Source organism: Poecile atricapillus, chromosome 4, assembly GCF_030490865.1.
Source record: "Poecile atricapillus isolate bPoeAtr1 chromosome 4, bPoeAtr1.hap1, whole genome shotgun sequence".
NCBI classification, from domain to species: domain Eukaryota; kingdom Metazoa; phylum Chordata; class Aves; order Passeriformes; family Paridae; genus Poecile; species Poecile atricapillus.
In genome coordinates, this window is record NC_081252.1 from 3,529,933 (window position 1) to 3,556,547 (window position 26,615).

The window sequence follows — 26,615 nt, forward strand, 5'->3', positions numbered from 1 at the left end:
CCTTTTCTGGCTGCAAAATTCTTTTCCCACTGTAATATCACAACACCGAGCAACAATAATAATATCCAAGGAAGCACATTAATCGCAGCGCTGATGTTTGAAACAGCTGTTTTGAACAAGAAGGTGTAAAAGCTTTGCGAATCGTTCCCTGCCAGCTGCTCTGCGTTTCTCACGACTGCTCCGTTCGTGAGCACACGCTACAGAGATCCTTCTCAGCTCAATTTTGCCAAAGGAACCATTTCAGTGCAACGCAAACACAAAAACAGGCTGAAGGTTTCCCTTCGGGCCACGCGGCCCCCCTTACCCAAGGAACTGAGCCCCAGAGGGTCCCACTTCGATGAGGCGGCTGGCCAGCCCTTCTCCCTCCACCATGGGCGGCATGGTGGCCAGCCTGTGGCGCTTCACCAGGCGGCACGTCACGCGTGTCGGCGCCGTGCACTTGCGCGGGGGGATGATGATGCGCAGCCCGTTGTGCCGGCAGCCCCGCATGGCGCCGCCCCGAGCGTCCACCATGAAACTCACCAGGAAGCTGCAAAATCAGGGCAGACAGTGAGATCCAGAGCACCAACTCCCTCGGTTATGTTCCACATACGTACAAACGACGTATGCAAGTAGAGCTCTCGCTCAAGAGGTACAATGAGAAAAAGCCTTTCTCCCGTGTGAAGCGCCAAATCATGCTGAGTTCATTATTAATTAAACTGGCAACTACTACCCAATAGTTCTTCACAGAAAATCTTATGTCACGGGGCCGCTGTTGGTAAAATACCAGCAGACTGTGGTCTGTACCTATTGCAAATGCAGCTATTGCTACTCTATACCTGCAAGCAGCCGTATTTAAAGTTGGCACTCTTTAAATACTTCACGAGCAAATACATCTTATTGAAAAAAATTATTTATGATTCAAAAATATAAAGCCAATTTTGATTGGATGGCTCAGGTTTTTTAGTTTTTGGTTTTTTCTTTTAGATTCTCAATAGTAGTTATCAATAATTTTCTAGTTATTTGATAAACTATAATTTCTTAGAGAAATGGGTTTGGATATTAAAAAAATCAAATTTCATTCTGGGATTAATGAATACAATTCATACTCCATCAGTGGGGTTATCACCTATTTATATTAAAAACCCCAGTGTGTCATTTGAAGGCAAATTTGGGGTTTGGCTAGATGAGAAGAGCTAGAGCTACTATAGAAAAGGTTTTTTTATCGATTTTGGGTTTTGTGTGATACAATGGCTGGAAAACTTAGAAATGCAGGAAGCCATCTACAGGGAGCCTACTTCTAGCACAAGGTCAATTGTTCATTCCTTTTTCTCTAAAAAGGAGAAAAACATGTCATTTTGTTTGGAATTCCTCTTGTGCTGAATTTTTTGTAGTTCCACATATACCAACAGGTAGATTTTGACAGATTGGGGACATTCTTGGGAAACTACTAGAACTACTTCCAATTTATTTTTTACTGTTTGATTACAGGATCATGCCTGATGTGGGATGATAAGGTCAGGTTGCTGGAAGTGAAAATAAGAGTAGATGAGACAGAAGGGTGTCAGGCCTACTTCTAGCCACTAATATAGAACCAGCACAATGGGGAGTCGCAGAAATGCTACTGAAGGACCTGCAATAGAGAAAAGCCCTTATAACAGGAGTAACAAACACAGGGATTTTTCCACTGCCCCCTTGACCGTTCTGTGCAACAAACATTGCATCCATTCATTGTCCACACAGCTACAAGAATTCCACATGCTGTAAAAACACAACACTCGACACACCGTGCAGGTCAGAGATGGACGATGGGAAGGAGCCACAAGCGCCAGTCGGAAGCACACCATGCACCACGGATGCCAGTCTGTCTCACACATGCAGGCTCCTAGTCTACTGCCATTCAGATACCTCTAGGATTTGCTTAGGGTAAAACTCTGGGCAGTACAACCATTAGCTCATTCCTTAGAGGTTGGTGTTTCTGTGGTTTTAACAAGGGGGAAAAAAAGAAAATGAAAACATTTTACAGCTTCGATTGTCTGGGGATTTGTTGAGAAAAATGGGAGCTTCCTTCACAAAATACATTATTTGTACACATTAGAGCACAGATGAAAGAAGAGCTTAAGAGATGCTAAATGCTCAATCGTTGCACTAATGCTCCTGGCTTGTGCTGCAATTGCCCCCTGAAGCACATGAAGCAGTGCTATCAAAACGGTTCTGCGTGATGTTTCAGAGAATGTGTCCAAGTCTCCAGTACAATGGGTGTGTTGGAGGCAGTCAATGACACTGCTGGAAGAAGAGTTCCTCATTTTAAGACTAACACAAACACTCCCCCCACAACTCCCAGAAGCTAATGAGAGCTCTGACTGAATTAAAGCAGCATTCACATTTCTCACTGTGCGAGCTGTCATGAACGCAATATTTAGGATTCAGTTATTTTCATTACTGATGTAATACTCAGGATTGTATGCTTTAACACCGGGATCACCTCTTTTTTGCTGTCCATCACTAAAATATTACTGCTGGGTCACCTGCTGCCCCATATTCTCCTTAGCTTATCTCCCTACTTGCCCCCGCAAAGCCAAACCCGCTGTTCACTGCCAGAACACAGACACACCAAAGGTGAGGATCCAAATACAGAAAGTAATCTCCTTTCTGGGTTCTTTTTTTGGTATGGTTGCAACTCCTTCTTTCAGTTTGAGCTTACTGAATGTGCCTGGTGGGTCAAGTAAATCTATCACCAAGTCTAGCTCACTCCAGCCATCTCTCACTGGAACCACCCACGGCTCCAAGGAGTGGAAAAGCAGGCAGAGGTAAGTCTCACTGGGAGGTGAGCACAGAGAAAACACTGCTAGGATAAAACCAGTAGGTTATTTTAATTATTATTTACTGAAAAGAAAAAGCAGTTTCTATCATAAAGAAGATCTAAAGCTGTTATTTACACAGCACAGAAAGATTACTGTCAATTATCACATTAACTATGGAGGAGCCAGTACTCATATCCAGCTACTGAGTACTGTGGAATTCCTGGAAAAGAGATTTTGGAGAACTAGCATGAATAGAGTGCAAAGGAAAGCAACTGAAGGGGAAAATGTCTGAGCTTTAGACCTGTAGCATAATCCTGTAAGGACAGAACATCGACACAGGGTTTGCAGACACAGAGTGTAGAAGTACATCCTCTTCCACTACACCACTCTGCTTTTTTCCCACCTTTTTACTACATTCCTTTTTCCATCCACTTATTCAATCCGATTTCTTTTCATCCTTTTTTTTTTTTTTTTAAAATCAGCACATTTCACATAATTTTGGCTATGCAAGAGAGTGAAGCAAATATTTCATAAGAAAGCCTTTTCTGAATCACACCAGCCTCTTATTCTGCCTATGTGCTACATAATAGGGCATCTGGATGGGGCCATCGCTGTTCCAGGATGGAAAAAGCTATTGCCTTTTGAAGGAGTGTGTCTCTCAATATACAAATAATCCGTACAAAACTAATGCATGACATATAACGTGCTTTCTGAAGCGTGCATTAGGAAAGTGAAAAATTTGTATGACTAATATAGAGTAAATGTAAAATTCAAGCTAATTATTTTGTTGCCCACGCACACACACGTTATTTTTCCTCTTCCACCTCTGTTACCAAGTGTTGTTAAGCGACGAGACTGAGATAGGAAGAGACTGCACTCAACAAACAACACTAGCAGGGATAAATGGCAGATGAAGCCATCACTCTGGGAAGTGATACCTTACCATGCTAAATTCCCATGGCCAGAAAGAAACTAGTGCATAACACTAACACATGAATAACCCTAAAATTCCATATAATCTCCAAAGCTAGGCAGCAAACTCGGACCTTAGTCCATGTTCCAGCTGCATGGAGCATTACTACAGCACTATCAGCCACCTACGTACGGAGAAGGAAAGGGAGAGGGATCATTACACACAAATGGCGGAGAAGAGTTCAAGAGGGGAGAAAAAAAAGAAAGAAAAACCCAGTTAATAAAAGGGATTAAAGGAACTTGAAATTCAATTAAAGGATGACTCAAAGTCAAAGCAGATTGCGGGTTAAAGCTGCATCTTTCTCAGTACTAACACAGCCTTTGAGTAAGTTTCATTTCCAGTTTTAAAGGTTCTGTTAGAAATGAAGCAAAACACAAACTTGTGACCCTGGCAGTCTTGCAAATTGGATCAATACTGAGATTTCCTGAGCTTTGGAAAGGTGGTAGAACAATATAATAGCCAAATTGGCGAAACAAATCAGGTTCAGGGAAATCATTGCCCTCTCTCTTTTAAAGAGAATGAAGGGTAAATCAGAAATAGAAAAAAGAAGTACAAATGCAATTCTCTTAGACTGCAGGCGAGTCTATACATGCTTCTGTTAAACACACAGCAGTCAGCTCAAGCATCATCCATTCTTTCTCAATTTAGCAATCTTACTAATAAATTACAGAGGCCATTTAATTCTTCTTCAGTTTTAGAGCAATTGAGAGCTACATACTTGCCATATGAAAGATATATCAAAAAACACTGGCTCTAGTGGCCTTGGGGTTGAGTATACACACAAAAGGCCCCTAAATCCTTCAGGCTGTTTTCACACCTTCTACAGAAAGCAGAGCAAACAGCTCTCAGGGTTTCCACTTGATCAAAACACAGACAAAATATATGAACTGGAAGGAAGAGGCAAAAAGTTGGGGTGTATTTTGATGAAATATTTGCATTTTAGATCTGAGCCTGAGTTACTCCCTTTGCTGACTTTACTCTTACAGAATTAACTCGGCTTTATTCCGTATCTATCCTCATGTGAATGATAACAGCAGGATGAACAGAGACACTGGAAACTGGATGTGTCAGTGCTGGAGGGGGTGAAGGAAGCCACTTGTTGTGTGCTTTGAGAGGAGTCCCTGCTGTGTCAAGAGGTTGGCGCAGGCAGAGTTTCAGGCGGCCGCGGCCGCAAGCGTGGGGGCACTCATTCTGCAGAGTCGTCGGGAGAGCCATGCAAACCCAGCAGGTGAGGGGGCTTTCTAGGACAGGCAACAGCTCTTGGAACACACAGAACCAAACTAGACAAAGTCTCCACCACCACTTCCATACGCTGGGCTCGGGGACGGTTGCTCTTCCCGAGCAGCTGGGCAGGCACACATGCGCTCGGCAGATAGCAGGGAACAAAGCTCCAACCAGAGCACACCCGGTGTAGACACAGTCAAAAACTTCTCAGCACACATTATCTCAATTTATAAAAGAAACTGGGAAACAAGGAGATAGCAGCATTCAGTGTTAGTCGCAGTGTGAAGAAGCAGAAACAAACAATCAGGGTGCTTCGGCCATCGGAAGGTGTTCAGCGGGAGAAGGAAACCGGAGAGAGGCTGCAACCCAGAAAAAAGGCCTTGATCCAGCTCCCACTGAAGTCAACAGCAAAGTCATTCAACTACCTCAGAGTGCTTTCCAGCAGGCTGCAACTATGCCATCCAGAAACAAGGCAAAATTCACATTCCAGGAGGACAAAAAACATGATCCTAACATAGGAAACCGCTACAATATTAACTTGGGACAGCATTCTCTTCACTGCGTTAGTCAGCTGCTGAGAAATTCAGGGACATGGCCTAAAAAGATGGGCCACTTGATAATTTTGCAGAGCTTAATATTTAAGGCAATTTTCACCTTTCTAGGGTTAGGTGGAGGAGGTGAACAGGTCCTGTGCCAATTAACAGTCATTTTGCCAAGAGAAGATAATCTCCTTTGGGAAAGTTCAGCTTCAGGCTTTCTGTGCAGGATGTAACGTGCCAGTGGTTCAAGCACTGATGAACCGTCACACAAAAACTAGGTGTGGCATGAAAAATAATATATACTAAGTCTGGGCTGTTATTCTACCAGTTCAAATATGGTGGCACAATTTGGAAAATGTGGCTTAGAGAGTGGCTCTGCAATATTCTTTATACAGGCAAGAGAGGTGAAAGGCCCACTTACCAATATAATAATTACAGTGGTTTGTGTTGAATTATCTGGGGGGAGGACTACTTCTTTAAATATTAATATTAAACCATGCCACCAACAAAGAAAAGGTGTGGTTAAATACATTAATGGTTAAAACAAGCTAGGATGGTATAAGGAGGTTTGTTAAGACTTTTTGCAGTGTCCTGAATTTGTTTTGTTAAAGATGCCAAAGCAGGTGGGAGAAAGTGGACACTTACTGTATAAGAAAAGTAGTGCCCTACTTGACTATTACTGCTGGTTAGATTTATTTTTTTCTCTTGGCTAATGGGCACTATCAAGACACTAAAGCATCCTGAAGTGAGGTAAGAGGGGAGGATAAATAGGGTGGGTGAGAAGTGCAATGTATTAAAGAAAGAAATTATGCAGAAGTTCACCTGCTATTGTCAAGATCAAGACATGGAGAAGAGCATCTGCAATAGAATAGATGGTTTAACATCACAAAGGAACAGAAAGGGGGAAAAAAAGAATGAGTTAAATGAAATACTGAAATACTGGAAAAATGAAACAGATTTCTGAAGCAAACACATGAACATATACATATATATGCATATTCCTCACATGTGGGAAGGCAGAAGTGAGTATGGAAAACAAGCCTACATAAAGACCCTCAGTTCCAAGTGGCCACTACCAGTACAGCAGTGAAACTGGAGGGATCTGGTTTCTCTATGGACATTCTCACACTGGAAGCCAGACACCTAAAATGCACACTTGGATTCTGAGTAAAACTTTCAGAAGCAGTTAAGGGGAAATGCTGCTTGGTTTAGGTATCCACATCTAAAATGTGGACCGTGGGATACCAAAGGGTAAGGAACCTAAGGTAATTCCAGCCAGCGTTCCTGATAGCACAATAAATCATATTTTTCTTTTCTTAAAATCCTCTATCAATACATTGTCCTCCACTTCCCTCCATTTCAACATGTTTCTTGTCCTCCTTTTGTTCTACAAAACAACAAATTTCAGACTCTCATTTTGACCTGTTCAGGCTCTCAGTAATCACTTAGTGTCACAGGGACAATTAGTTTTCCAATGTCCCTTGTTATTATATGGATCTCCATTGCCATTTTCTTCCATTGACATGCTTTGCTATTAATGCAACACACTCACTGTTTCTCCTCATTGTAACTTTCTGAACAAAGGCCACAAAGCTGCAGCATAATTTGAAATCATTTAGACTTTCAGATTTAAGAAATGACTATCAGCTGGTCGCTGCCAGGTCCTGTTTCCATAACGATTTCCAGGAAATCAGTCTCACGTCGGGAAAAAAATATTATGGATTCAAAATACAACACTTGAAATACATTTTGTTTACCTTGTTAGCAAGGATCCAGCGTCCTTTTTTGCAGACATGCAGCTAAGAATGATAATTCACATTATTTGTCACATTAGGAGCTGCCCAATCCATCATCTTTTCATTGATGGAAACAATGACTTCCAGCAAGATAAACTCACTAATAATATCCCAACTGTGTAATTTACTTTAAGATACAAGTAGTGACACACTGACCACCCGTTAGTCAGACAGGGACTTCTTCAGCAAACTAAATAAAATAAATTAGGATCTTTCATCAAACAGGAGTTTTACTGTGAGTCAGAGTTGGAAAACCTGCTGGGTATTTGCTCTAGAACACAATACCAAGTTAATATCAAAGCATGGACCCAAAGCTCCTTCCTCTCAGTGCCATGATCCTGACAACATGTCAGATTTGCTCCCTCATCTACTGTGCCTCTACACAGCTGTCAGGAAAATTCTTAGAAATATAATTTATACAACTCATTTCACTCTATCACCAGAAAACAAGTAAGAGAACAACACAGTTTTGCACACCGTTAATAATTTAAAAATCTTACAGTCACTCTTATCTTCACCATTCATGCATATTCTTATGGGAGATAAAAATATGGTGCTGCCAAGCAATGTCTAAATGCTGCAAATCCTTCAGTTCAGTGATTTTTTTTTCTGCCTTCCAACTTAATAAAGATACACATGTTCCTCCACAATAGGATATTGTGTAGTATAAGACTAAAACTGTGAAACATATTCGCATTTTTGTAGGCAGTAGTTCTGTCTCTCACATTCCAGCATGGAATTATAAATTATATCCTCTAATACCAGCAGCAAAGTCATAAAACTCTATCTTATTAGATATTCAGCACCCAAATTTTTTGGCATATTCAGAGATCATTAACTTTGCTCAATATGTAAGATCAAGTAGTTTTGTGAGAAGAAGAAAATCTGATTTGCTTGAAAGGGAGTTTAAGTGCAGGAATTGATACTTTTTTTTCAGCCAAAGTAGGAAACTGTCAGCTGTGTAAAATGACCAGGAGATCTTTATTTTGAGATTTTGAGCCCTGCAAGAGCATTACCTCTTAAAAGAGAAATATTTTTGGGATTTCAAGATGGTTGCTAAAGACTATGACCAAAGAACTTACTTTTTCTTCCTTCCTGATGAAATTATCAACCTACAGGAGGAGCAGTTATATTTAAAATTTAAACGGATGGTTAAAACATTTTTCCTTCTAAAATTTCACAAGATTTGGTCAGTCATGCAAAGGCTGAGATATGTGCCTGTGAAGGTCCAGATTGAGAGAACAGTTCTCTATGAATTTATCCTTTTGCCTGGGGGTGTTAAACTGTGACCCACAGCAACACTTGCCTACAATGGGAGACCAGTAAGGACCCTACAGCAATTTGGGGTTCACCACTGGACTGGTGCACAAAGAGAAGTGTCATTTCTCTCCTCAGATTGTGCAGAATACAAACTTGCACCTGTGACAAATAAATTACCATCCAGTACTTGGCTGATGTGTTATTTCTCAAAAACACCATCTGAATTCAATTAATTTTCAGTGTCTTGGGCAAAACCTTGCATGGGACCACTGACAATGTTTATCCAGGATTTCTTGGAAAATTCAAAGAGTTTCCCTTCATGATAGGTAACTACTACTTCAGTGCATGCCCTAAATGTCAGCAGTGCTGCTGCTTCATAAGAACCCACTAACAGTGTGTGTCTGCATGTGGAGGGGAGTGTGGCTGACCACAGGGCTATGAATCACAAATACATTTGTTGTTCCAGCAGAGTGAGCACAACAATCATCACCTTCTACAACTGTTTCACTTTTAAAATAAGGTCCTACAAGCAAAACTCTATGATAACTTAATGATTCAAACCAGCCTAAACAAGATAAAAATGAAGTGTTGTACAGGCTTTTTCAAAGGCTGAGGGATTGTTATTCGAGGTTTCTTTATTACAATATTTAGTGTCAAGTTAGTGTGTATATATAGAAAGAACATAATTTGTGTTGTATTGAAATCCACTGTTTCATATAAGGCTGCAAAGAGTTTTTCTCCTATTAAAATCAGATATTTTATCCTACCACTAGCATCCTGGTCATCCCAAAAGATGGGAACATCACTCACATTTTTTAAAAGAGAACAAAATAATTGCATATCCAAGAAATAAATTCCACTCCTCTAGAAAGTATTTAGTTAATCCTCTGCAATCACAGCAAAGACCTACCTTTCAGAAAAGGCAAATTAATACATCCTTTGGAAAAAAATCTGTAAACTCTCTAGGGTTAGAATAAAGCACCAAAGCAATTTTAACACTTTCATACCAGCATGTATATAAACAGATACACACTTTACATATTAAGCATTTTCATTTCATTTGTTAGTTTTGGAGCTCATGAGAAGCAAATCCACAGAGCGGTGGTCACAGTCAACTATCCTACAATCAGCTAACAAACAAAATTCTCAACTATGTCACGTGAGTCAATCTGGCAATATTGTTCCTCCTCTAGATCAGGACTGCCTGTCATTTCAAATGAGACTCCAGTGCTATTTTTTAAAAATACTGACTGTAGGATAGCATTGAACTCACTCAAGATTCACAAAAATAATCTTTCCCCTTGTGCTGTCCAGTCATGCTGTGTACACAGCCCACAGAGATTAAATGCTTTTAATTACTCCAGTTTCTTCTGAATTCATCTGCATGTTCCCCATCTAATCCGATCACAGGACATAAATAAAGAATTCAGTGTGAAGACTGAAATTACTTAAAATGCAGTAAGTGAGAGCATTTAAAACAAATGCAGTCACAGATTTTAAGGCCAGCCAGGATAAGGTTTGTAAATATGATCTTGGCTGGGCCTGCATTTTGACCTGCCTTATGCCATGACAGTGAGCTTGCCTAAATGCAAATGCTTACAAAGAGTCAGCTGTACATGAGGAGAGTGGTCAAATATGTGCAAAGCACCATGATGTTTAGGTTGCTTGTCTGTTCATGTAATTTAGAAGGCAAACACTGGAGCTGGTGCTCACCTCAGCTACCCCACCAGCATGGTAAGTACTGACCATCTGGAGTGATTAAGCACTTGGTGTCAATAATTATTATTAACTCTGAAAGTCATTGTATTTATTTCTCCATAAAATACACACAAATGCCTGTTTGTATGTGTCATTTATCACATTCATTCCCCTTGAATTTGACTGAGGGCTCAGTGACTTGCAGTGATTTCAGTGAATAGCCTTGGTACTCAGGCTTGCTTGGTTGTCAGAGCTTAAAAGATCATAACAATTTACTGGCAGCTCCAGGAGGCAATGAATTAAAATGCAGCTCCTAGTTAAGCATTAGTTGAAGCTCGTGTCACTGCAGGTACTCTTTTTCTCACTATGTAGCATAATGTTAATTGAGAAACTCACCCAGAATGAATAGGGCTGGAAGAAAGAGCCACATTGTCCAATATTTCAGGGCCCAAGCTTAAGCGATATGAATTCCTTTCAGCTTCTTTGGCCAGAGTTGTTACCTTGGGAAGCAAAATAACCCCATTTTACTACAAAGAAATCAATTAATGGAAAAAAAACCAATATGTATTTTGCATAGTAGTGCCTAAAGCATTTAAACATTTTCTTTTAAAACAACAGACTACTAATAGCATTAAGATAACAGAAATCCTTATTGTAGCATTTTGTATTTCCCTAAAGTAATCCTACATTAGTGGTCCCAGTGAAATGAATCGTGTGATTTAACTAAGAAGGCATTTCCTAAATCTCTTTTCTTTTAACTGCAAGCACATTTCAAGACAGTATCTTTTAGGACAATAGCTATGAGTTCATTACATCCCCTGAATGTGTAGCATGGTGTCTATTAGCAACATTCAAATATCAGTTAAAATGGAGAACATCCAGAAAACAGTCCCTGTGCTATATTCCATTTGTTTTGGAATCAAGTTCAACACCGCACAGCACAGCATGCCATTAAATATGCCTAGAAAATAGAGAGATTTGTACTCAAACACACCAAGCAGCATACACCACCCAGTCTCACCAGAACAATTTGCAGAGCAACCTTTCCCTGTTTCCTGATGTCTGCAGCCAAGAAGGGGCTTTGAGAGGTTTGCTCACCTGCTGGCTGGGGATGACCACGGTGTCGTCGATCATGGCGCTGTCGCGCAGGTAAGAGGCGTGGCTCAGCGTGTGGGACCTGTCGGAACTGAAGGACCGCAGGCTGGGAGGTTGGTAGGATGCCAGAGCAATGCATCAGCAGCACACAGGATGTTGCAAAGGTGTCATGACAGATCGAGTGGGAGAATGAGAAAAGCGTGCTATTAGCAACACCATGCAGCTTCCAGGGGCAGCAGAGCGCAGTCAGGGGAAACACAGCTTTAGACGCCCGTGTTGTGCCACCTGTCCGACCATGGGCCACAAAACCTTTGCACTAAACTATTTGCTTCCAAAGGCAGAAGCTAGAGATTAATCTAAATGACAGTTTATTTTAAACTCACAAATACTTGAGATTTGGCTTTGTGGCATAATGGTTTCCCTACGACAAAGAGCATTCACTTCTGTTAAGGCTCTTTGGAGAACTCCTCTGCTGCATCACACAAGCAAACCACTACGGAAAACCAGGATGCTACCACCTGAGGAAAAGCTGGAATGACTCTTTCTGAAGCTTTGTTAGAACCTACTCTCTCTCCCCTTAAACTGTAAACCAGTTAGCCTGACACTGTCCCCTGGAAGGTACACACAGAAAGGCGAAGTGTGGCCAGCCGCAAGCTCCTGTGTAAAACGGAACCTTCCCCCGAATCCCAACAGCATCTGCAGGGAGCCAGCCCCGGTGTGAGCGCTCATCTCGCTGCAAGTACACACAGCTCTACAGAGCACTGGTTGCTGTAGCAATGAGAGGTGCAAGGCAGTAAACAGGCTGCTTCCAAGCACTGGCTTAGAATGTAGCTGCGGTATCCACCAGCAAAAAGCAGAACAAATAGACAAATAAAACACCACAGTTGGACATGTTGAGGTAAATGGGGCTTCTGCTACCAAACAGCACGAGTTTTGTCCTTTTAATATTCACTAGCTGCAGTATGACAACAATGATTTCTAAAACCAGATCATCCACCTTCAGTTGCTGTGCGTGTACTCTGTGATGTTGATGCAGACCTTGAGGAATATCGCACCTCTAACTGAAGGGAGCAGTTTTGTGTTCCTGGCTTACACATCCGTGAGTAGTGCTCATAATGACTAACATGCTGGATCAGAACAATAGGCCATTTATCCAGATCCACAGAGTTTTAAGGGATAATTCATTTTCAGCAGTTAGCAATAGAAGTCATGGGTTCATTACAGACGTGAGTTTCAAATGCTTTAAGTGCATATCAAATATCATCTGAATCACGACCATTTTAAACAATAGTTACAGTCACTCCGTATTTTTTGGATCCATTTCTAGGAGCAAATGGTTATCTTATTTTTATTAGAAATATATTTCATTGAAGAATAATGAGTGCTGCTGATCATTAGCTTATACCAATGGCCTGTTCAGCATCCCAGGTGGATGGTACAAAACTGGAAGCAAAGACAGGCGTTATACAACTGTCGGCCTCCAGAAAGCCTTGAGAAAAAAGCAAACCAAAAACAAACATTTTTTTCTTTGGTTAAGGAACAAGCCTCAGTAGCAGAGCCCATTTGCCATCATTATCCTGCGTTCATTTCCGTGTTTGACACTTCCAGAGCCGTTTTGCTGAGCCATGCAACGCTCGTGAGTCACCATCCAAGTTGTAGGTTCTGCTATTCAGATAACACCATGGGCTGGATAGATACTGAAACGAAGGGAAGTCTAAACTTCATTTGGCTGGTTATCCCTAGGGTGATTCTGTCCATCCCCACTGCTACTACCACCACTACGAGTAGCCCAGTGCTATTCACTGTGTAGAACCTGTACATAAGCTCTAATAAATACATCAGGGAGTGGGCTTTATCTGCAGACAGAAAAGACTGAGGTCTGCAGGTAGTTACAGGTTTAAATTCCCTGCTACACTCCATTTCAAAAGTACTGCTCAGATGGCACCGCTCCATCTGTGCATTGGACCAGCTCAACAAAGAGCAAAGCAGGATTTAAAAGGTCTGTGCTGCTCAGACTTAGGAATAAAGTTACTGATTGAAATGACAGTCCTCTTATGGACTGAATATGGAATTTACTGTTAATCATTGTCATAAGCATTCAGGAATTCTACCAAATGTAAAGAAGCCTACCTAAATCAGACACAAGTCCAACATCTAAATGCAGACTCTTCTCAAATGTGGTTGATAAATCTGAAGTGTGAAGGGTTGCGGGACCAACAGCACCCATCCCGAGGCAGAGCTGTGGAACCCAGGAATGCTGCAAAGCTCCTGAACCTAAGAGTGCACCTTGTCTGTGTGCACAGGCACATTTCACCACCCCTAACCCAGAACAGGACCCTGTTGGTAACCAAAAAATAGGATCAGCATCCCCATGCTCAGTCCCTAATCTGCTTGGACTGAAGGACTTGCAGTGCACAGCCACTTCCCAGCCTAGACCTAATGAGCTCTAGTCCAGCTGAACATATCTCTTGTTTATATATTAGTGTACATTTACATATGTTCTTTCAGGAGCTGAGGAAAAACCCTGAGGTCACTGAAAACTGTCTAAATCAACTGTGAAAATGTTTCTCAAGAGCAGCATCTTTCCTTTGGTTCTCCAACTCAACTTTCTGCATACAGCAGGCCTCCAAAGTGGATGAACAGAGACAGGTGCCACAGGAGGAGATAGAAACAAGAGGTGTTCATGCTGTGTTGTACCTACCTGGGCATGATGCTAATGAAAGCATATGGAAAAGAAAAATGAAGAGGAGAGAAAATAAAATAAATAGGGAAGATGGTTACAAATGAAAAATATATGTTTTTAAATCAAATTGTTTAATGCGTAAGATTAAATGAGTCTAGACTACTAATACTATCTTGCTTTACTGAGTTTCCTGAAAAAACAAAGTCATTGTAATGCAATGAAAACCACATTAAAAGGAAATGGAAAACAACTGAAGCAGTCTCTGAAAATTCTTAAAATCAGTAACCTAAAGGTGACAGAAAATGAGACCATGGAGTTAGAAAGAAGTCCTTCTTTCATTATTTCTCCCTTTAGAATTTTGCTACATTTCAATATAATTTTGCTTGATACAGGATTTGAAATAATTTTCATACAAAATAAACCATATCAGAGACATGCCAGTGACAATCTACTGAAATTTACTGACAAGATTTAAAAGCTAAAATATTCTAAATGGGAGTTTAACTTAAACTGGCTTAACTGACCTGCACAATCATTTCTATATTTCTATTCATCTTAAAACCTAAAATCTCCCAAATTTTGTTACCTTTGAAAAGAACAAAAGGTTTTGATTTTAGGCATTCTGATGTAGTTCATAAAGTTCCTCAGAGAGTTAAAAAGCCACACAGTCACTTTGTTTTCAGTGGACTCACTGTCTAAAAACCAGCAGAGACTCCAGGCTTGCAGGACCTGAATGATGGGATTTACACATGCTGTGAGGCAAACCAAACTGTTTCCTGACATCTTTTGTTCCAGAAGCAATTCCCAGCCTACTCCAGTAAACAGAACGGATCCTACTGATTCCACTGAGCTTCAGAAATGCTGCCAAAATAACAACCAAGACTGGAAAAACGAGGTAGCCTCAAAATTCTGTTGCCAAGATTTCAACCTTTTTTTCTTTTATTCCCTTTAGTGTCCCCCAGTTCTAAAGACAGTGAGTCTGGAGACAGTGCTGATTATACCCAGGCATGCCTGGGTGGCTGTTCTGAGCTAGAATTGTAGGGGTTAACCTGCCAACTTGAGCCTACACGAATGAAGGCTTTCCCTTTGGGAAGGGAGCTCCGTATTTTTTGTACACTTTAATGACACTCTCAAAAAAAAACCCCACCAAACTCTAAATAAATAAATAAATAAATAAATAAAATTTAATCAAAGCTGCAGGCATTATTATTCCACAAAGACATCTAGGCTTAAGTTCAACTTGTTAGATATAAGCAAATCAGTACGTTGTCTGGACTGAACACACTAATATTTCTATATTATTATTACTGTTGCTGTTGTTGTTGTTGTTGTTGTGTCAGTAGAACAATTATTCTCTTCCCTGCTAATTCAACCATGAGGAACCAGAAAGAGTGGATGTGCTTGCAGACACTCACTGCCAGTCCATTGCTCCTCTCCTGATATCTTGAGCCAGCAAACCACTCCAAAAAGTCAGCTCACCTGGTGCTCAAAGCCTGTCCACCCATCCCCTGACCCGTGGCAGCAGGAGATGAGGGTGACCACACCTTCCTCCTGCCAAGTGGTGACTGCCACGCTGCCACACCGAGTACACCAACGCTGACCAGTGTACGCCAAGCAGAGAGACCCTGCACAGGGATTTCACACTTACAGCAAAACCAGTGCAGAGCTGTCATGAGCAAAGTTACAGATCTGGGCAAATACCTGTCCGAGCGTCCTCCTTCCAAGCTGTACCTCAGGTAGTTCATTCCATCTAAGAACTGGCTGCTCGGCAAAGAGTCATCTCCCAGCTCCCGCAGGTCTTCTGGCCTAAGGTACTCCCCTCCATCTCCTGTCATCGTGTCATCACCTGCAAATCAACCACACCAAGGGTAAGCACACACACGAGTTTGATTCCATTGGCACCTCGGGATCTAACAGCTGGGTGGCACAATGAACAGGAAGGCAATTTCCACTCAGGAAACACTGCAAACCACAAGCAATTAACGTATTTAATCAAACTGGCACGTCAAGCAAGATATTTTGAAAAACAAAAGGAAAATCAAGGCTATTAATCGATTAGATTTCAAATGTGTTTTGCTGTTACACACACTGGCAAGGAGCACATCTCTTGCTATGCTCTAAAGCGTGTTCTTTAATCCATTTCAGCTTCCTGGACACAGCTATGCTGTATCCCAGCCTCACAACTTGTGGTTAAATACCACCACATATTTGATTGTAATCTATGTGTTTTCAGATGAAAACATGTTTTCTGTGGCCTTATGCCTTGTCGTTGCAAAGGCTAATTTAAACTCTCTACTATCCCAGCTCCATATCATACCAGGCTCTGTCACCCGTATTCCAACATCCTTCTGTGATCAGCAACAAAATTTATATTTCTAGAAGGTGGCAACATCCATAAACTGGATATAAGCTCACTTACATAGATGGGAATGATCATAATTCGTAATGAATCCCAGCCTAAATGATCATTTGCTATCTGACACAGTAACCTTTGTGCATATACTCTGAATAATGAAATTGAATCCTTTTTTTTTAGGTCCGGAATTCTTTTCCCCAGGAAATTCTGTCTATATGAAGTCACAGTTTGCTTTTCCCCAGCAGACTAACAAAACAGATTCCATTGCCAAGCAACGTGTAGATGTTTCTTTTCATTCCCACTTGCAAGACACTTCCTCTCCACAGTTTCTGCTTGGACACTTCAGTCCTTTTCCCGCTGGTAAATCACTGCAGTGTGAGGCTGCCAGAGGCTTGGTGTGTCCCACAGAGGCACACAACATGACCCCAGGCCACCAAGAGCTTCAAGCCTTCTCATTTTCTAGGCTTTTCTGAAGCTCATCCCGATACTTGTTTTCACAGAGCAAATCAAGCTATTTTTTCTAGCTTGACATTTCAGCTAAGAAATAAATAATTTAAGTATTTCTCACCTAAAACTGAGTAAACTTTGGGGAGGGGGTGTTAAGAGTTTTATGCACACACAAATATTATATGTAAAAATCAGTCTTGAATCTTTTCAGTGTAACAACAAAAACTCTTGAAAATTCCATCTGCCCACATTAAGAGGGAGAAACTGGGCACAGTTTCACAGAAAACAATAAAATGCATTTAATCATTTAATGTTTCCTGTCTTCTGACAGATGATGCCTCCTGTTTCCTGGGAATGTCACATTAAAAAGCACAGGGCTTAGTGAAAACTTGGAAGATATTAAGGCAATGCTGTTAATCAAACAGTAACAGGAATTTCAAGTTATATTTCAAATAAACTAGATAATCATAATCATGCCAGACATTCCATTTATAATAGAAACAAAGGCAAAATCTTTACCGCTTCCATCACACCCACAACCTTTTAAAAAAAAACAAACCCAAAAACAACAAATCCAAAGTCTGCTCTGATTTCAGCTTTGGCCTCTCATCTGAGAGCTGTCAATAGCGGGGCTAAGTCGCAGCGTTTGATGTGATGGGACATCTGCAAACAGTAACCAGACCACGCAGGGATATCTCGCAGCAGCAGGCGAGGGCTGAGGGAGCTCTCCCCAGGCCCTGTGCCCTCCCATCTTCCCTCCCCGAGATGAACATGCAGTGCCTCCTAGCATATGGAGAGAAAAAACAGGGCTTGAACTCAAAATGACTGCACGTTCGGCTGACCAAGGGCTTCCTGACACGGCAGATCTCAGCAGATGGCTGCTTTGTGGCGATACGGGAACTGCCCTTTCTCATCGTGCCAGAAACAATCCGTCTGCCATCTCATTCCCCATCAAACTAGTGCCAGGAACATTTCCACCACTTACTAACCACTCTGGGACAAATGTAACCCTTGACATTGATGCTCCATGGTTTGCAAATGTAACCCTTGACATTGGCTCCATGGCCATCTATCCATTTGCAAAATCCAACTGCTGTACGAGAATTGCTCTGGAGTTGTTTCTCACAGAACATAGAGAAAATATAGAGAAAATTTAAAATAAAATAGTAAAGGAAAGGGGACTGTGTCAAACTGCCCGAAATTGCTTTTAATAGACGTTTTTAAAGCCACATACAGCTATGAGTTTGCCAAAATTATTGTTTTCTCTGCAGCATGCAGGTAAGTCTAAAGCTCACCACAGAAGCGCTGCAGATGGAGAAAGGATAACTACGGCAATAACAATTTTTACGGAATTAAAATTGTTTAGGGAATATTCTGTAACTGCAGAGCTTCTCTGACACCTTCTTTGGACACTTTCACTTCCCTAAGTCAATCCTCGATTTAGTGGCCCACACTAGCAGCTTCCCTGGATTTTAGCTTGGCTAATGCAGTAACTTTGTTTATTTTTAGCCAGCCAGGAAAGTGGGGTTTCACATGTGGTTTCAGATGTTGACACATGACTTAAAATGAATGATCTTGTCAGCTATTGTGAGTTCAGGGCAGCACTCACAGAGTGGCAGGATGTGATCTCAAAAAAAGAAGTGCACTTCAACTCCCAAGGACCTCTGGGGAAAGAGTAACACCTTGATTTTGTTTTCTTGCATATTAACCCATTGCAAAAAGAATTCCAGTACTTGACAGGTGGTTACTGTGGTATTTAGGAAGTTGCCCTTGAACTAGCCCTAAGCCATCGAAGCTTTAATTCTGTAAATCAGCATCCTGTGGCTACTTTTTAGACTACTGAACACAAAGTGCTTTATTTAGCGGGTGAATTAACTCAGCGGTGCTGTTCTGAATTTACTGTGCTCTAATGCGCAGTAACAGCAACATTAAGTCTATCAAGAAAAATTCCTGGCTGCAACTTTAATTTCCAGTTTTAATTAAGGAAATTAAGTTTTCCCACAAATTCAGGTGCTTCTTCAGAGGAATTATGTGCATGTACAACAGCAGTGGATTCTGCCCAGACTTAGCTGCTCATTTCTCTCTCACATGCAGCAGCATTGGCTACTCCAAGGCCATGCGTGGGGGCACTAAGGAAGTTCATTGTTGTATTTCAGCACGGTGGGGGTTTTTCTTTCTCATCAGAGATCTGATGCAGCCAGATATAGGATCAGCTGTGAACTGCTTCCTGGAATCCAAGGTCACTACAAGGCAGTAGTTCAGAGTGTCCATGAACTCTTTGCACATGACAACCTTCCTCCATCCCTTCTCTGCGATTGCAGTGTCAGCACTAATTACAGTTTGCTGTGAGTCAACTTTCCTGGTTGCCATCGCAGGCCATGCTGCTCCTGACAGTGATGTTTTCATCCTCTACTTCAGCCTTTCTATTCTCTCCTGCCTGCAAAAGTTGTCTGGCTGGAAAATAACTCATCAGGACAAAGAAAGAGATGCATTTTCAGACAGATGGGTTCTCTGGGCTGGGTCACCACACGGTGAAACGCTCGTGCTGCCAGAATGGAGGATGTGGGGCAGCACAGTCGGAGCTTGACAACTTCTGCAGCAGCCAGAACTTGGTCTCAAGCACACAGTGGAACTACAACTTTTGAAAATTAACTGGCAATGAGGAGGCTCAAAAAGAAACAAATGAGAGCTCTTGAACATCCTGTTTTACCAGTTGTATTCCCTCTCTATAGCACTACACTTACTGCACTATCTCCCATGGGAGTCTCAAAGATAAACCACTGTTGGTTTGTGCAGCTCTTCCTCACAAAAATGAGGCATGGAATGAATACAGAGGAGCATATTATTATATGGGAAAATAAGAAAGAAACCAGGCTCCTGCCTTTTCTACATTTTCCTGTGTGTCTACACAGACTCAGCCCTAACAAAAATATTTGCTTGTGCTTAACTTCACTAATTCTGTAGACATCACTAAAATACATTTCACAACACGCTTTGCAGTAATTTCTCTTTACTGTTCTACAGATCCCTCAGGTGCAAAATGCTTCTTTTGTGGTGACAGCCTTAAAGCAAGTGAACTTGGCAGCAATACAGCCAAGGCAGACACAAGGACGAAAATGTGCAGGGTTTTTAGAGCGACTTTATCCACACCGAGTGTTTCTGCTGGCAGGGGTACACGTTGCACAAACCACGTCTCTTAACAGCTCTGCCTATGGGAGTATGCAGTGAAATCCCCATCAATCAGGATTAAACACCATTTCAAATAAATGATTTGATTCTGTACAAAAGGAAGATTTGGTTTTGCAGGTAGTATAAAAAGTAAAGAATTCTGAATAATAATTCGGTGGTTAAACACAAAAATGCTGCAAGAAAACCGAAGAATTAAAGTGACTCTTGGTCCATTTAAGATATTTTAAAACAGGCTACACCTATTTTATAAATATAAAATATCAGGACCTTTTTAGTTTATAAAATAGCAGGACCTTCCATACCATGATGAGCTATCTGGTAGATCTTTGTCTTTTATTTTATACTGCTAAGACTGGATGTTAACGTTGTTTTAGGGATACAATGATATATTGACAACATGACAGCAATTGTGCAATATAACTATCTTCCAAGCAAAATGCAAAATACTTATCATCAGTGATGAACATGCTACACAATGGGACCTGAAATACTTGGCTCAAGTACTTTTGTGTTCAACTTAACAATTCTATAAATACAGCTGGCGGGTTGGCAGCAGCACATCGATTTATTTCAGGACATATCGCGTCACTCGAAGGAACACAGCGTCACAGAAACTTTACTTCTAGCCTCTTATGAAGCTACACCACCATTAAAAGGTTCATCCTCTCTCTATTCAACAAGTTCTGCAGCCTTCCTGTCCCCAGCTATTTTAAATTTCTGTGACAAGAGCCATCCACATTAGGAGTTCTTGCAGCGAATGTTAATTCAAAGCACAGGAGGGCATTAGTCATGCGGGGCAGCCCCTTCAAGTTCTGCCAACACGCTCAAGACATAGGTAATAAATCTGAGATTTTCTGGCTTCCCTTCCTCCTCCCACCTTTCAGGAAACACACACTCAGCCACACTTCAAAAGTAACAGAGAGGAGCAGTGTTAGGTACCCAAATTATACAAACACGTGTTGTTGCAACACAAAACAATAAACCAAACAGTCATAGTTAAACAAAAAGAGAAAGTCTGTGGGTCTTACTCCACGAACTCCTGCTAACAGCACCCGTGCCACTATATGCCTCCCCATCACTGAAGGGTTCCTCATCAGAGTGTTTAAAGGCTGTACAACACACAAATTGGTTGGAGAAAAAGGAACACCCTGGATTAATCCTGTAGAAGCAGGAGGACATACTAGGCTTTGTGGATTTAAAGATGATTCAACAGTAGATGAGGAGAAAACTAAACAAGGTGAACATAAGGCAATGAGCAATTTAAAGGCAATTCAACTTAATAATTACACAAGTAGTTGAATGTTTCTTAATCAGAGACAAAGCAGCAAAACAATTTCACTGGTCATGATGCAGCAGAAGATAATTGATTTTGAATCACACTTGTTTGCTTTTGCATTTTAAAATAAAAAGTTGCGTCTGGAGCCTAAGCATCATATCTTTCAAGAGTATAACTCATTTATCAGCATAAATCCCATTGCTAAAAGCAATACAAGCACTTGTAATTAATGAATGCCATTAACTCTGTGCACCATTTAGAACCACAAGTGCATCTGTGTTCTTTGTAAAAGAGAAATACCAACCCTGTAACTTGAGTTTCTAAATTCCCAGGACTTTCTGGAAACTACTCACTCCACAAATTATTTGCATGAAATAATAACAACCACCATAGAATGGTACACATAGGATATTGTAATATTAACAGGGCCAAGTGTAAAAAGGAAAAGAGAAAATCCTTCCAAATGTGTTTATTAATATTGCTGTGACTAAAATTTCTAAGTCACTTTGGAACTCTTAGGAAAGGATGAGTTTAGGCCATTTCTGCAATTCTGAGCTGTGTAAAAACATGATACGTTATCACTTCTCCCAGAAGGTCACTGAAATTTCCTTGGGATGTAGCTAAGTGGTGCAGCACATCTCCCATCTCTGTGTGCAAAGGCCTCTGAAACCCAAAAGCCAAACTTATCAGCATGTTGTTACTTTATATCACACCACGTGCATCCTTGAGCCTCCCTGTGCCAAAAGCTCCCTCAGGGGAATGCTCTCCTCACCCTCCACCTTATGCATCTTCTGACACAAATGTTTCCAATTAGGCAAAATTCCTGGATATTTGTATCTGATTCAGGTGGCACGGATCCAAAAAATGTACAGCTCAGATTGCTCCTTAAGGAGGGGTCAAAGCCAACTTTGGGACAGCTCTACAGTGAAATTTTAAGGACTGGGTTTGGGAAATGGTCTCATTTGCCAATTCAGTTCTGATCAGTTTTTTCTGGAAAAGGCACAGGGGTCCAGGATTTTGCTTTCTTTCAAATTTTGGCATCTGTATATAAATACCATAATGATTACACCATTACAAAAAAAAAAGAACTTCTTTACAAGCACCGCAAAATGAAGATGTCAGAGCACTCCAGCAGCTTTTTGAGCCTATATAACAGGTTACATAGGTGATATGGAAGAGGAATTTAGCAAAGTCACTCACCTTCTTCATCTGACACATCCAGGACCTCAGTCATTGTCTCGGGTACATTTAGCTTGTGCTTCTCTGTTACAGTCTGCAAAGACAGAATCATCAGTCAGAGAGCAAAGTTTACAGCAGGGTGTTTTCAACAGACAGCAGCGAGATGTGCTGAGGCTTTTCATGAAGTGTTTACCCTTCCCCTAACTCTCCTTTTCATCTTTAGCCCAGAAGCTCCTATTCTCAGTGCTGCATAAGGTAACATTTCTTCTGGCAGAGAAGTACGAAAACATAAGATAATGAGCTGGTCAGAGAAATGAAATCCATTTATAATGGTGCATGTAGAACAATTCAGCTGAATGTTTCCAAGATGATTTTAAAATGAATTAGGTAATGTCTACAGAAGAGCTTCAGAAAGTTGTATGGGGCATGTGGAAATTATTAAATTGTAAAGCATTTGGAAATGAAGTTATGAATGATGTGAAATTCCTAAACTAAAAGAAGATGTGAAGGATTTACACAGACCACTTGAAACGTTTCTCCCCCCTCTCCAGAAAAAGGTGACTACAGTGAATATTAATTATATCCTTTTCATAAATCATGTATATTCCTCCTAGGCACATACACATCAGAGGAGAAAAAAAAAAGTTGTTTGAAGATTCTGAAACATCTTGTGCATCTAAAAGCTCAAAATATTGTGAGTCAAGGCGAGTATGGACTGAGGAATAGTGGGAGGATTCTGGTTAAACATGAGAGCACAGAGCACGAAAATACTGGATGTTTGTCATATTTTTAAAATGCAATTTCATCTTCATAAATGAATTCTGGGAGGAAACAGAAGATGTCCAGGGATGCTGAATCAAGAGTGAGGACATCTTTTTAGCATCCAGATTCAGACTGGAGAAGGAGATGAAGAACATAACGCAGAGGAACTGTAGGAAGTGCAAGATGTGAAAAAGTTGCCTGCAGGGAACTCCTCAGCGCGGGGACAAAATGCCAAGGGCTTCAGAAGGAGTGGTGATCACAAGCGCCTCGGTCACAACCAACAAGTCCCAATTTCCATGGCTCCTCCCAGCCAAGCTGGGGAGCTGCTGAGGGCAGGGGCCCTTAAGGATGTGTGGGAGCAGAGGTGCCCCTCTGGCATGGAGAGGAGTGTCTCAGTCTCCCCTGGGAAAGCCCCTCTGAGGCAGCGCTCACTCCCTGCCGCAGATCCCCTCTATCCCATGCACGCGTTAACGTTACGTGCAAAGGAGTGAAAGAGTTTCATGGGAGGGATAATTAAATCAGCCAAACCCTCAGTCCCTTACCCAATATTCTTTTGGGAAAATGCCCACTGATATCAAGCAGTGAAGTTAATAGCAGCTTTTGTTGGACAAAACTTACTAGTTATTTCCTGATCCTTTATGTGCTTCTGTTTCTAACAAACTGACAAAGACAGCATTCTTGCTTATTGTAAAATACTGTACTTCCATAAATAACTAAGTTACCAACCATGTAATTACTTTGGAAATTAGTTTTTGAAGTCTGCTCTACATTTCTGAAATCTATTTAACTCTGACAGCAGTTCCAGTTTACCCTCCTGAGGTACAGGGAAAGAACAATGCCCTTTGCCTCAACTAGCAATCCCAATTAGGCTCCTAAATTCACTCTTCCCCATGAGTAAAAACAACTAATTATTTCTGTTGCAGCAGAACACAGGCTCAGGGCTGCAAATTAGTTTATATTCACTGAATGTCCTCACCACCAGCACTGACTTTTCCCCTGTATTCCCATGGCTTTCCTGGGATAGAAATGTCAGGCAGCAGTGGGGTGACAAGGCCAGCGATGACATATGGGGAGGTGCTATCATTCAGGTGGCACTGACTTTGTTAACTCTGGTGTTGAAGAGACAAAGAAGTTGAGCAATCAGCTAAGTTAAAGCACAAGCTGCAGGTAGAGATGATCACTGTCCACTTTTCTATCACTTATATTCTATAAGATAATATCTTATCTATTTCCAGGCAACCAAGGTTTATGGACCACTACATCCATCTATGCATTACTTAGGTTTTCACAGGCCCCTATATAGTCTGGTCTCTAAGACTGGCAGACATTATTATCTATTTACAGGGAAGCAAGGATATTTGATTGACTTCCTGGCTTTCCCCTATCAGTAAGAAAAAAATTACTTCAGAATTGAACAAATGAAACAAAGCTTGGAGAAGAGATTCAAAAGAGTGTGTGAGCACATGCACATTACAGAACAAAAAAATCTTCAATGTCATCTTTGTAACACTGAACTCGGCAAGAATCATTAAGTGATTCTGCATTAATTCTAATCCAAACAACTTCTGCTGGGAATTAATGTTTTTAAAGGAGCATCCAGTGTGATATGAGATTTTTTTTAATTGACAGGCACATCAAACACTCTCAACATTTAAAATCTGTATCTAGCCCCATGAATGGCCCATGCGGAAAACTGCTCAGTGTGTATTTCTCAAACTCCTTAGGTTTAGTGCCACTGAGAATTCCATGATGGAGTTTAATTAAGGCCTCTGTATTTGAGCCTTCAATTCTAAGGCCAGAATTTCATTGGCTGGCATAGAATAATTCCAACCTATAATTCAGGTACATAAACCCACGTGTGCTTTCAGCAATGACTTACTCACAGCAGCATGCTGCAAACAGCCTGAAAGCTCCTCATCTGAAAGCTCCATCATCCATCCACAGCTTGTTTGTACAAATCCCCCCAAACTTAATTGAATAGCAAACCTCTTAAAGTCCAGTTTATCCTCATTTCCCACTGCTCCCTAGTTTGTCGGTAAAAAAAGTGCATTTTACTCTCTCTGTTGCTGTATATTCATGTGGCTCCACTAATAACACAAGTAAGAGGAAGATTTGTTCCAAGTCAGAGCAAAGAAAGGCTTTGGATCTTTCCCTCACCTCGAGTGGCAGTGACTTGCATATCAATCACGTCCTCGGTGCAGTGCTCAGCCCAGCCTCAGGGAATGAGGTAGCTATGGTGACAGCACCTTCTCTCAGGGCTCAGGTCTGGCAGCACCAGCCTCGCCATCTGGAGAACCTGACCGCAGGGAGCACCTGCTACTTAGCCCTCCTTCGCAGGAATTGCTCTAAATTATGTTTTAATCAACATCCCCCCCAACAAACACCACCACCCCATGATCCCTGAGCTACAAGGGTTAGGTGAACTCATAGCTGGAGAATCTGATGAGTTTATCGAGGGCTCCCACCTGACTTTTAAAGTATGCAGACACAGATCAAGATTTCAGATTTCTCTGAAATCTGCCCTAAAGGTCAACTCTACGAGTAAGTTTTCAGTACTTGACTCAGTCCTAAACCCCAGGCATCAGGTGTCTGGTAGGAAAAACAGTCATCCTCAATGTTCAAAGAAATATTTTTCCAAAGTAAATAACTCACGTGTGTCTTTTCATAGTGTGAGTCTTTATTTCAGAGATCTAACACTTCAGGTGTCCTCTGAAGCTTGAAAATATAAGAACTAAAGTTTCTCCAAATAATTTTCCCTGTTTTCTATTTTTATAGAAATAGAATTTATTTAGTTATAAGTAATTTTTTCTATTTTCCTAAACTCCTGGTTAGATACATATGTGTTTGTGTACGTACATGTGTGATGTGTGATATGATTAAACAAAAACATGAAGTAGTAACAAAGACACAAAGTCTTTATCAGGAGTCTTCTGGAATTATGCCGAAATTCCTTCCCCAAACCTGACTCAGCCTGATCTTTGCAGTTCATTAATAAATTATGACTAATTCTATTTGTAACCCTATGCCATGTTCCTCGGTTCTTTCACCATTGCATCTTCCTTGGTTCATATCGAGTGGGATTTGCTGTCAGCATGCAACAAAATCAAAATTATTTTCCTGTTTCTTTACAAGAGATTTTGGATTTCTCTTCTTATAATCCTCCCCATGACTGAGCAGTGGCATCTTTTTAGTAATCTAGAGATTTTTACAGCTCTAAGCTCTTAAATGTCATCCAGAGCTGATGAGGTTTCTACACCACTAATCTTGCATTTAAAAAAAAATAAAGAAACAAAATAAAAAAGCATGGCCTTACAGCAGTGTTTCAAGATAAATGCAGTAACCAAGACTTAAATCT

The 26,615-nt window shown here is 41.0% G+C and overlaps 1 protein-coding gene across 22 annotated transcripts in view; it reads right to left on the minus strand.

Annotated features, from left to right (window-relative positions):
• Positions 1–26,615, minus strand: part of ANK2 (ankyrin 2) — a 260,764-nt gene that overhangs the window by 34,684 nt on the left and 199,465 nt on the right. For 6 of the 22 annotated variants that reach the window (XM_058838913.1, XM_058838908.1, XM_058838919.1 and 3 more), the window contains 7 exons: positions 22,520–22,592; positions 21,072–21,152; positions 15,753–15,897; positions 11,372–11,474; positions 10,670–10,773; positions 6,342–6,377; positions 305–529 (listed from right to left, as the gene is read on the minus strand). In XM_058838913.1, coding sequence (XP_058694896.1) covers positions 305–529; positions 6,342–6,377; positions 10,670–10,773; positions 11,372–11,474; positions 15,753–15,897; positions 21,072–21,152; positions 22,520–22,592 — 767 coding nt within the window. Of the gene's footprint in view, positions 1–304; positions 530–6,341; positions 6,378–10,669; positions 10,774–11,371; positions 11,475–14,069; positions 14,082–15,752; positions 15,898–21,071; positions 21,153–22,519; positions 22,593–26,615 lie in introns of all 22 variants that reach the window. The other 16 variants (XM_058838926.1, XM_058838925.1, XM_058838921.1 and 13 more) reach the window with 8 other exon arrangements.